This window comes from Bombina bombina, chromosome 5, assembly GCF_027579735.1.
Source record: "Bombina bombina isolate aBomBom1 chromosome 5, aBomBom1.pri, whole genome shotgun sequence".
Lineage (NCBI taxonomy): Eukaryota > Metazoa > Chordata > Amphibia > Anura > Bombinatoridae > Bombina > Bombina bombina.
Genome location: NC_069503.1, coordinates 558782637 through 558794661, shown reverse-complemented (window position 1 = coordinate 558794661; position 12025 = coordinate 558782637). Strand labels below are relative to the sequence as shown.

Sequence of the window (12025 nt, the reverse complement as noted above, 5' to 3'; positions counted from 1 at the left end):
ATAATACCCAAATGTTTAAACACTTGAAAGTGATGCAGCATAGCTGTAAAAAGCTGATTAGAAAATATCTCCTGAACATCTCTGTGTAAAAAAGAAAGATATTTTACCTCAAAAGTTCCTCAGTAGCCACCTCCCATTGTAAAGGTTTTCTAAGCAGCATATTAGTATGTCTGTCCCGGGACAACTGAAAGGATGAGCTTCTTGCACTCTCATAATATTTCACCAATCAGGTAAAGGAAGCTTACTATGAAATCTCATGAGAGTTAAGTCAAATCTCATGAGATCACAGTAAGAGTTCATGACCTCAGCACTGCTGATGCTGATTGGCTGCTGTTCATTTCTTCATTTTTTTAATTTTTTTACCTGCAGCTGGGAGCAGCTGAGTATAACTTTTTACACAGAACTTACTCTGCTGAGCTGAGGAAATTGTGAGGTAAAATATCTTCCTTTTTTACATAGAGATGCTCAGGTGATATTTTCCTGTCAGCTTTTTACAGTTATACTGCATCAGTTTCAAGTGATTTAGCATATGAGTATTATGTCCCTTTAAAAAGTGTAAATATAAAAAGAACATGCATATTTTGTTTTAATGTAAGTAAATTGGAAAGTTGTTTAAAATGGCATGAATCATGAAAGTTTAATTTTATATAAGTTTAAGTAGCTATTATGCAATATAGTACTCCACTATATGTTCTGTGCATGAGTTAAAATATAGCAAATACAAAGAGACACAAACAAAGTTATAATGATGAAAATAAATGTCACAGAGTAATATTATGAATGATTTGTTAAACTCTGTACATATATATTACAGTAGGAAATGTAGGAAACTTGGAGAAAAATCTCCAGGTTAGCTTTTCTAAAAGATTATCAACCCCCCATTTTTATTTTTTGCAAGAATCTACCCCACCTGCATATAAAGAAGGTTTAACTTTTCAAGTTTGTTAAAAAAACATTCAAATTTTTGCCATCATCTAAAATATTCAAGGAAAAATAGTACTAATCACGTCACAGATAATAATATAAAATACAGAGTTTTGTTACCAAAGCTACCTAGTTTTTCAAATATTAAAATATTTATGCCTAGATAACAAGTTAACTTACGCTCATATTACAAGTTGAAAGTAAACGCGACCGCATGTGCGTTTATTTGTGCTTCTCGGGTTAGCGTGACTGAAGACCTTGGGGCATATTTATCAAGCTCCGAATGGAGCTTGATGCCCCGTGTTTCTGGCGAGCCTGCAAGCTCGCCAGAAACAGCAGTTATGAAGCAGTGGTCACAAAGACTGCTGCTCCATAACCTGTCCGCCTGCTCTGAGCAGGCGGACAGATTTCGCAAAACAATACAACCCGATCGAGTACAATCGAGTTGATTGACACCCCCCTGTTGGCGGCTGATTGGCCGCGAGTCTGCAGGGGGCGGCGTTGCACCTGCAGCTCTTGTGAGCAATGCTGAATACGGCGAGCGCATTGCTCGCCGTATTCAGCGAGGTCTGGTGGACCTGATCCGCAGTGTCGGATCAGGTCCGCCAGACCTTGATAAATAGGCCCCCTTGTGTAAAGGGTTAGGGCTAAATAAAAAGCTGCACCAAACAAAACATAAATACATAACAATAAAGTCTTATACTCATATATACACTATATAAAATAAATAGCATGTAGCCCAGCACTCCAACCAGGACTCGTCTATTTTGGATCTATGATCATTGCCACTCGGCAGTTCAAAGATTGTACTTGTGCTGATGAAGGCCCAACTGAGGGCCGAAACGTTGACCATGTATTAATGTTCTAAGAATAAAGAAAATATTCTTCCTTCTACAAATCCTGAGAGTGCCCTTCTTCTATACTGATATTCTATACTGATATCTCTCTCTCTCTCTCTCTCTCTCTCTCTCTCTCTCTATATATATATATATATATATATATATATATATATATATATATATATATATATATATATATATATATATATATATAAACACACACATATAAACACATATATACACATGTATACACATAAATACATGTATATATTTACTTTGGAGTCCTTTCCACTCAAATACCTGAAAATAAGAAAAATCTTTTTTTATTTAATATTAATATGAATTTTGTTGTTTACTGTAAATATTTTACATTCCAGTGTTCTTCACTTAGAAGAACATTTTCTCTGTAAATATGTATTTCTATATATATATGTATATAGAAATATACCTGTGTATAGTCATAGAGATATAAAGGTATAGATATATATATATTACAAAAAAACAATATATACAAAAGTTGGAACGCATTGGGTTTGCTTGTGTTTTTTTTATTTTCATCTTGTAACAGGCATGCTATCCTGCATTCATTACAAGTTTAATTTCCTCTTGTAATCTGGCCTTTAGTGTGGGTAGAAATATAAAAAAAAATCAGGTTTCAGATAAAAGTTTGGAAGAGTATTAAGGTTGGAGAAATATTTTATCACAGGAGCCTCCTGTAATTTTTGTTAAAGTGTATCATGTCAGCAGTATAGAAATACTAAAGCTGTTTACAGCTAGTGAGTTTATGGTACAAGTAATTCCCTCTTCATCTTGCTAGTAAAAGCAATGTAATGATGCATGATGAATGAAATTTCCTGCTCTGGCAGTTGTACTGCACACCCAGCATGAATACATCATATCAGTATATTATTTTGTTTGTGAAGGAGGCAACACATACCTCATGTGACTAATAAAATATAATAAAAGAGATCTACACTTTCACTGATCAAGCATTTTTCTTTACATTTACAACACACTAAAATATGATTCATATACTCTGTATATCTTTTTTTCATGATGTGCATGTATATGTATATGTATATATGTATATTTATATATCTATATATCTATCTATTTATCAATCTATCTATCTCTCATGTATCTATCTATCATTTATCTATCTACCCTATCTATTTACCATCTATCTACTTATGTCAAATATATATATATATATATATATATATATATATATATATATAAATCAATAAAAATTGTTGCACAGGAAATTAGCACATCTAGGCAAGTATCCCCGCTTGCTTTTACCCAGTAAAACTCCATATAAACTGTTACCAATGCACAAGAGGACTCTGGGTAAGATATGCAAATTAGATATACAACATATCAGATTTTTTGCTTCATACTGTGTTAACACACAGCGATTACCTAATAGGGAGAGTGCAGTAAATACAGAAATCACCACTAGACAGCCTGTTTCGTTCTTGTTAGAACTCTTAGGGAATCTCTGTGTGTTAACACAGTATGAAGTAAAAATGATTTACTTTTGAGACATGTAGGATTTTAATCTGAGACTTTTATCTCCACCATAATTTGAATGAATATATATATATATATATATATATATATATACACATATATATACACACGTACATATATGTAAACGTGTATACTCCCTATCTGTCTAGAACGGTGGGGTATTCAGCAGAGTCTGTGGTATAGAATTAAAAGTGATAACTAGTTTAGATTCTAAGAACATTCCTCTAAAATAAGGATATTGTTATGTTGCAGCTAATTGAAAGCAATAGTGCGAGAACACTAGGGCAAAATATGCCCAGAACAAGTTCAAAACTCCTATAATAAAAAAATACTTATTTCTTTAACATGTATCACCATTTTATGTTGAAATCACACATAGATTTAACGAATTATCATTGTAACTATATAACATAAAAGGACATTCTAGTGTAAAAATAAAATAGGTTTTTTGTTTTGTTAGAGAAGTAATATATTTTTAAAAAATGTAGGATTGAAGAAATAACTGGAATCTAAAGTTCAAAATCAGAAAGAATAAAATTAAACATTTAGGAAAAAATCATTGACACTTTTCTGACTGTTATTAAAAAAAGGTAAAAAGAGAGAGAGAGAGAGAGCTGAGACAGAAAAAAAGCTAGAAAAACTTACGTGCCTGTTCATTTTCAGTGCCACTCAGGGTGCATACTCTTTTAGCACACTATGCCCCTTCACAGAGAAAAACATATCCTGTAGCATATCAGTCTGACCCTGCCCAATGACAGTCCAGCACCGAAATACCAGGCAATTCTTCTCTGAACAAGAGAAACAACAACCCCAGACAATCGTTTCGGCCTTCTGTGGGCCTCGTCAGTGAGGTGCAGTTGCATCTCTCTAAGGGCATGTGTGCAAGGAGTCCACATCTGGTTTCCCCTTTTACTCTTAGGGAGACCCAAGAGCAATTTGCATAAATATACAAAGAGAGAGAGATGCACTCAGCTGAGACAGAACAAAAGCTAGAAAAACGTATGTGCCTGTTCATTTTCAGTGCCACTCAGGGTGCATACTCTTTTAGCACACTATGCCCCTTCACAGAGAGAAAATATCCTGTAGCATATCAGACTGACAGTACAGCACCGAAATACCAGGCAATTCTTCTCCGAACAAGAGAAACAACAATCCCAGACGATCGTTTTTGGCCTTCTGTGGGCCTCGTCAGTGAGGTGCAGTCGCATCTCTCTAAGGGCATGTGTGCAAAATATAAACAGAGAGAGAGAGATGCACTCAGCTGAGACAGAACAAAAGCTAGAAAAACTTCCGTGCCTGTTCATTTTCATTGCCACTCAGGCACAAGAGAGGCCGAAACGTATGTCTGGGGTTGTTGTTTGTCTTGTTCAGAGAAGAATTGCCTGGTATTTCGGTGCTGGACTGTCATTGGGCAGGATCAGACTGATATGCTACAGGATATTTTTTCTCTGTGAAAAGGCATAGTGTGCAAAAAGAGACTGCACCCTGAGTGGCACTGGCCTTGTGGACAAGCACAGAAGTTTTTCTAGCTATTGTTCTGTCTCAGTGAGTGCGTCTCTCTATTTTCTTGATTTTATGTAAATTGCTCTTAGGTCTCCCTAAGAGTAAAAAGGGGAAACCAGACGTGGACTCCTTGCACACATGCCCTAGAAATATGCAACTGCACCTCACTGATGAGGCCCAAGAGAGGCCAAAACGTATGTCTGGGGTTTGTTGTTTGTCTTGTTCAGAGAAGAATTGCCTGGTATTTCGTTGCTAGACTGTCATTGGGCAGGATCAGACTGATATGCTACAGGATATTTTTTCTCTGTGAAAAGAGACTGCACCCTGAGTGGCACTGGCCTTATGGACAATCACAGAAATTTTTCTAGCTATTGTTCTGTCTCATTGAGTGCATCTCTCTATTTTCTTGATTTTATGTTATAAAAAAGGAACAGGACTTGGGATATATTACTTCAGAGGATGTGAAATTTGGTAAACAATGTTGTATTACAGTGAGTAAGGCTAGTGGAATAATCGGTTTTAATGGTAGTGGTATTTGCAGCAAGGATAGTAAAGTTCTTATGCCACTTTACAGATCACTAGTTAGGCCTCATCTTGAATGTTGTGTGCAGTTGTGGAGGCCATGGGGCCGATTTATCAATGTCTGGCGGACATTGCTGAATGCCGACAGCATACACTGTCGGCATTTAACATTGCACAAGCAGTTCTGCTTGTGGCCGCTAGCAGGAGTGTCAATCAACCCAATTGTACACGATCAGGCGGATTGATGTCCGCAGCCTCAGAGGAGGCGTACGAGTTAAGGAGCAATGGTCTTAAGACCGCTGATTCTTAACTCCTGTTTCCAGCGAGACTGAAGGCTCGCACGGAAACAGGGGTATTTGGCCCCATTCGGGCCATGATAAATCGGCCCCCATATCTCAAGAATAGTTTTTTTTTAAAAGTCTCAGAGGGTGAGTTAAATGTAAAAGGTCTCCTACGCCTCAATTAATTATTAATATAGAAAATAAAGAAGTGTGAGGCAGTTGAGGGGTCAAATCCCTTCTGTTTATGTGTTACTGTCAGCTAAAGAGGTAAAATCATTCAGCTAATGAGTAAAATAATTGCTCCATTGTGAAAAATATGCATAGTGGGATCAAGAGTGGGGGCTTAGGTAGTGCTTTTGGGGGGCATTATGTGACCATACCTACCACCATACCCAGTCACCAAGAGATTGTACAGTATTTTTGTGAAGAACAGCTGGCAAACCTACTCAAGAAGGATATACAACAAATGGGATATGTTCATAGGTGGGCTATTAAAATGGTACATGGTCTAAAAAAATCAAATTGCTCCTTGATCTAAACATGTATTGCATAGAGGAGAGAAGGGAAATAGGTGCTATGATAGAAGTTTAAATATTTTTCACAAAAAGCCAAAACAAGTTGATAGCAGGTCCAAAAGTAATTTGCAAAACACAGGTAATTGATACATAGGGGTAGATTTATCATAGTGCGAGCGGACATGATATGATGCAGTGTATCATGTCCGCTGCACAGCAATAAATGCTGACAGCATACGCTGTCGGCATTTATCATTGCACCAGTAGTTCTTGTGAAGAATCTAGCAGGGTGTGTCAACCAACCCTATCGTATTCGATCGGGTTAATTTCTGTCCGCGGCCTCAGAGCTGGTGGACATGTTATGGGGCAGCGGTCTTTAGACCGCTGCTTCTTAACCTCTGTTTCCAGCGAGCCTGAAGGCTTGCGCAGAAACAGGGGCATCAAGCTCCATACGAATAAACTTCTATTATAGGTGGTACAAACACTGTGGGGAACTTCAAGAATGCCTGGTATAAGCATAAGGCTATATTGGAAAAGAGATTAAACTTCTTGCGCTATAAATCCAACAGCAAGGACCAGCACCACAGATGGATACTAGTTCCCTACAAACTAGCAAAAGGAATATTGAAGTGAAAAAACAAGTACTGTGGGCGTCTTAAAGGGCAGGTCAAAAAAATATATGAGTTGATTATGACCTAATACATATGAAAAAAATCTTTTAACAAATGATAGGTAAATGATCAAGAAAAAAAAAAAGAAAAAAAAAATCTTTTAACAAATGATAGGTAAATGATCAAGAAAAAAACAACAACCAATTGAAATGAATGTTAAAATATAATTTAATTAGATTTTACTAAATGTATTAAAAGAGTTGTAAGCAAAATAATTCATACAATGAGATAAATATAAAAAGGCAATACTAAATGTCCATAAATAAATGCATAAAAACTTATTTATATAAAAGGAGTAATTCTCTGTAAGTGACCTATCTATGTAGAGAGAAGACCTCTAAAGACACTTCAAAATACTTAGCCTCTGCTGCAGACAGGGTTAAGGAAGCAAAAAAGCAGTACTAATGAGAGAAAACGAATCCTGGTTATTTAAGCAAAATAACAATGAGCTGCAACAATGATGCTCAATTCAATTTCAAAGTTTTAGGATTGGTGTAAAACGGCAATCCTGCGCAGGTTATAGCCGTGAAGAAATAGTACCTTAATTTGTTCAGGAGCTCCAAGTGTTTTTGTAATCCAGTGTAGCGGTTATACCGCCAGCATGAAACAGCTCTGGGAACCCTCTGTGTGTGATGGGAAGAAAGCCGCCAAGCTCCTCTCCCCTGCAAACTCTGGAATTCCACCCTCAGCTGTGTGATGTCCGTTTGATGCTTCAGTGTTTCCTGGAGTACGGTGTCCTTAGTGAGCCACAATAGTGTGAAGAAAGTAGTTCCGGCAACGTTTCAGCTCTTGAGGCTTGACAAAGGCTCTGCTAAGAGCTGTAACGTTGCCGGAACTACTTTCTTCACACTATTGTGGCTCACTAAGGACACCGTACTCCAGGAAACACTGGCTTATCTACATTTAGAGCAAAATGAGAATGTTCCAGTAGTGCAACTTTGACTATGTGTTTAACTCTTTGGGGGAAAATAAACATAGTAAAATAAGTTACTTTTCTTTAACCCCCTTAGATGAGCATGATGACCCATGGATGTCATAAACATCCATTTCCCAGTGTGCATGCGGATATCAACCATATGTTGTCATCCTTGGGGTGTCCTCCTTATGATACGGATCCTGGGGACTCCCTGCAATGCAGACTGCAGTCTTCTTCCCCATTGCCATCTCCTGCCAAAACAGTCCCTATGGCGATATCACAGTGGGTTGTGAACTTCCAGTTAAAGGAAAGGGAGCCTGGGGCTGAGGGCTTTTAAACCCCATATCTAAACTCCCAGACCTCTTACCATTGTAAGTTACCCCCACATTTGAAATATGAAGGTAACTATGTGCAGCAGGAATTAAAGTACAGCCTGCCCTTTCAAATGAAAAGTCACTTGTTTCTATTCCACAAACAAGGGGAAGACAAATGCTTTGTTAGAGCCCCCCTCCATCTCAGGGGTAAAAGTACTTGTAAGTGCAGTTGCATGTTATTGCTGCTTTAATGTCTATTACCAGCATCTTACAGGGGTTTGCAATCCTATATGTGAATTTGCCCTCTTTACAATAAGGGTTCATATCCCCCTCTAATTTTCAGGTGGCAGTGGTCAGTTTAAGTGCCTTTTTTCTCTCCCATAAAACATGAGTGGTACAAGACTAGAAAGAGGGAACCCCCTTTTTCCAATGTAGGATATTATGCCTCTTTCTTTAGTATGCGGTAAAAATGTATTTACTGTGTTGGAGGTAGTGGCTCCAAAGGTGACCCTATCCCCTAAAACAACGTACAACCCACATACACACAATACCACTCACATAATAGAGGGGATTACCTTTTTTTCAAATGAGGTCTCAAGCTCCATTAGATAGCAGATGATTGCCATAGAAATAGCAATCACCTGTTTTCTAGGTGTTGTTAATGGTTCTATGCGCTGTAAAAGGCCCTAGCACCCACAAATAAGCACTACTATTGTACAAGTGTCCTTTCTTCTAAAGGAGGGGTCACATGACCATGGCATCACCTGACAGAACAATAGGCATATGGAACAATATCAAGGGATTTGGGTATACCCAAAGTTGCCCCTCACAATATATAGAGAAACTTGAAACCCCATATTTGAAAGCACCAGTCCTGCTCTTTCAAATGGGTGGTCTTTTGTCTGTCATGCTCGCAGCCAATTTTCATAACAATGACAAATAATTCCTACAATTTTTTGTATTTTGGGGGTTCTGGCGATTTTTAGGAGAACTTTATTACCGCCTCAACATAGAAATATATAATAAAACCCCTCATTTGAAAAAGTTTTTTTGCTATGCTGAGTGAGTTTGATCAAAATAAATTCTGTCGTATCAGAAGTTTGAAATGTATCTAATATTTGCAAGATGGAGTAAATACCAAAAATACTATATATATATATATATATATATATATATATATATATATATATATATATATATATATATATATATATATATATATATATATATATATACGTATATACATACAGTATATATTTATTAATGCTACTAATACTTTACTTTTTACTGATTTTGTTTATGCCTAAAACAACATATATTTAATTTTAAATAAATAATTCTGCACTAAGAGAAACTATTGAATGGCAATTCCATATGTTTTTATTTCAGATAAGAAGACAAGGTGGAATCCAACTGCTTGTAGATTTGCTGGATCATCGAATGACAGAAGTTCATCGCAGTGCCTGCGGAGCATTGAGGAACTTAGTATATGGCAAAGCTAACGATGATAACAAAATTGCCCTTAAAAACTGTGGAGGTATTCCTGCATTAGTAAGACTTCTTCGGAAAACCACAGATTTGGAAATCCGAGAATTAGTAACAGGTTTGATATAGTTTATTTTTTAAATATTTTTCAAATAATAAAGGGTGTCTTTTTATATCAATTAATTTCATGTTTTATATTTAAAGGGGCTCATTCTGCCAAGGCTGGATTTTTTTTTAAGAAACATGAACCAATAAGACAGATTGTTAGACTAATATTGTAACTGAAGCAAGCTTGATAATATCTTTGATATCCTAAAAAAATGATTCAAAATTCTTATATCTCTGCCAAGTGCTATATAGATGGCTACATTTTATGTTGCTCAGACATGGAGGACCATTTATCAAGCTCCGAATGGAGCTTGAGGGCCCGTGTATCTGGCGAGTCTAAAGACCACTGCTCCATAACCTGTCCGCCTGCTCTGATGAGGCGGACAGAGATCGCCACAATTCAACCAGATCGAGTTGTGGAAATCCAACACAGTTCCATCTAAACAATCCTGGATAGACAGAACCACTGAACTTCTAAATTTGGAAGAATATGGTTACCTTAAAAGGAAAAAACGTAATTATTTCATAGACGTCGCATTTTACTGGGAACAATCACTAAATGCGACCTGACATACTTAACAATAAAACCCCACATACATCCGATATTTGGACGGTGTGATTTGTCCACCTTGTCCGTCGTTCCCATCCCTCCGCCTCCTCTTTCTCTCTCTCTCCCTTTCTTTATCTTTCCTTCTCTCCCCTCTAACCTAACTCACTTACTTCCTTTTTCAGGTTCGGATATTTGTTATATTTTCAGTTAAATTTAATTTAATTTATACATTTGTGCTCTCTACGATAGACAAATGAGTAACAGAGACTTTACGCAATCAAACATTGGATGACATATACTGTTAACTTTTGACATTGGCATGTACAATATTGTGTGTCAAAATATATTGAATGTCTTTGATCTCGCTATAAAAAAACGATAATAATAAAAAAAAAACTCAAGCACTACATGTTATGGTTAATTCTTGGAACTTTTACAACTTGCTGACTAAAGAATGCTTGGTCCCTGATTGTGCAGTATGTGGCAAATGTTTAACCAGACAGTTTGTAGTATTGCTGTCAACAGAGTAGCTTTTCTGGGTGACCATAATGAGTGGCATAGTACAGATGCAATGTCACCAAAGCATAGATTATTGTGGGGTGATCTTCTGCAAAAATCATGCTCTTGATCTTGCAATCCTTAAATGGAGGAATGAGGCTTGAACTGTGATATTTAGGTATGGACTGTACTTATACATTATATTTAGGTTTGGACTGTGGCTGATACATGATATTTAGGTCTGGACTGTTCTGATACATGATATTTAGGTTTGGACTGTACTGATACATGATATTTAGGTTTGGACTGTATTGATACATGATATTTAGGATTGGACTTTGGCTGATACATGATATTTAGGTTTGGACTTTGGCTGATACATGATATTTAGGTTTGGACTGTGGCTGATACATGATATTTAGTTTTGGACTGTACTGATACATGATATTTAGGTATGGACTGTACTGATACATGATATTTAGGTTTGGACTGTATTGATACATGATATTTAGGTTTGGACTGTACTGATACATGATATTTAGGTTTGGACTGTACTGATACATGATATTTAGGTTTAGACTGTGGCCGATATATGATATTTAGGTTTGGACTGTACTGATACATGATATTTAGGTTTGGAATGTGTCTGACACATGATATTTCAGGTAACATTCTCTGTAAAACATAACAGCAAGATTTCTTAGTAGTTCTGCACTTTTTTGGAGTTTTGATCCTCCAAATTCTAGACCAATTTGCTGACCTTGTTGAAGCTAAGTTTTCAACACGAAACCTACTCCCATCACAAGCACCTCTTCTTTCTTACAGTTTAGTTTTAACCTACTGGCACTCATCCACCCTAGGACATCAGCAAAACATTTCTATAGGATCATTTGACCTTGGCATGAAGAAGACTTATATGTGACAGATCATCTGTATAACAGTGATAGCCTTTACCATGTGGCCTTTAGATATATCTGATTGGAAGCAAATAAACTGAAAATAACATGGGATATATTATGGAGCTCTGCAAGGGTTAAAGGGACATTAAACACAATTTTTTTCTTTTTTGATTCAGATAGAGAAAACAATTTTGAACAACATTCCAATGTACTTCTATTGTCTAATTTGCTTAATTCTTTAGATATTCTTTATTGGAAAAATAGTAATGCTCATGGGTGAGCCAATCACACAAGGCATCTATGTGCAGCCACCAATCAGCAGCTACTGAGCCTATCTAGATATTCTTTTCAGCAAAGGATATCAAGAGAATGAAGCAAATTAGATAATAGAAGTAAATTAGAAAGTTATTAAAAATTGCTTGTTCTTTCTAAATCACAAAGGAAAAAAAAATCTGTGTTTCATATCC

The 12025-nt window shown here is 36.6% G+C and overlaps 1 protein-coding gene across 1 annotated transcript in view; it reads left to right on the top strand.

The window, feature by feature from the left end:
• CTNND2 (catenin delta 2) overlaps positions 1–12025 on the top strand; it is a 1648910-nt gene that overhangs the window by 1190754 nt on the left and 446131 nt on the right. Inside the window, exon 10 of the mRNA XM_053714511.1 lies at positions 9408–9621. Within this exon, the coding sequence (XP_053570486.1) occupies positions 9408–9621 (214 nt within the window). The remainder of the gene's footprint in view (positions 1–9407; positions 9622–12025) is intronic.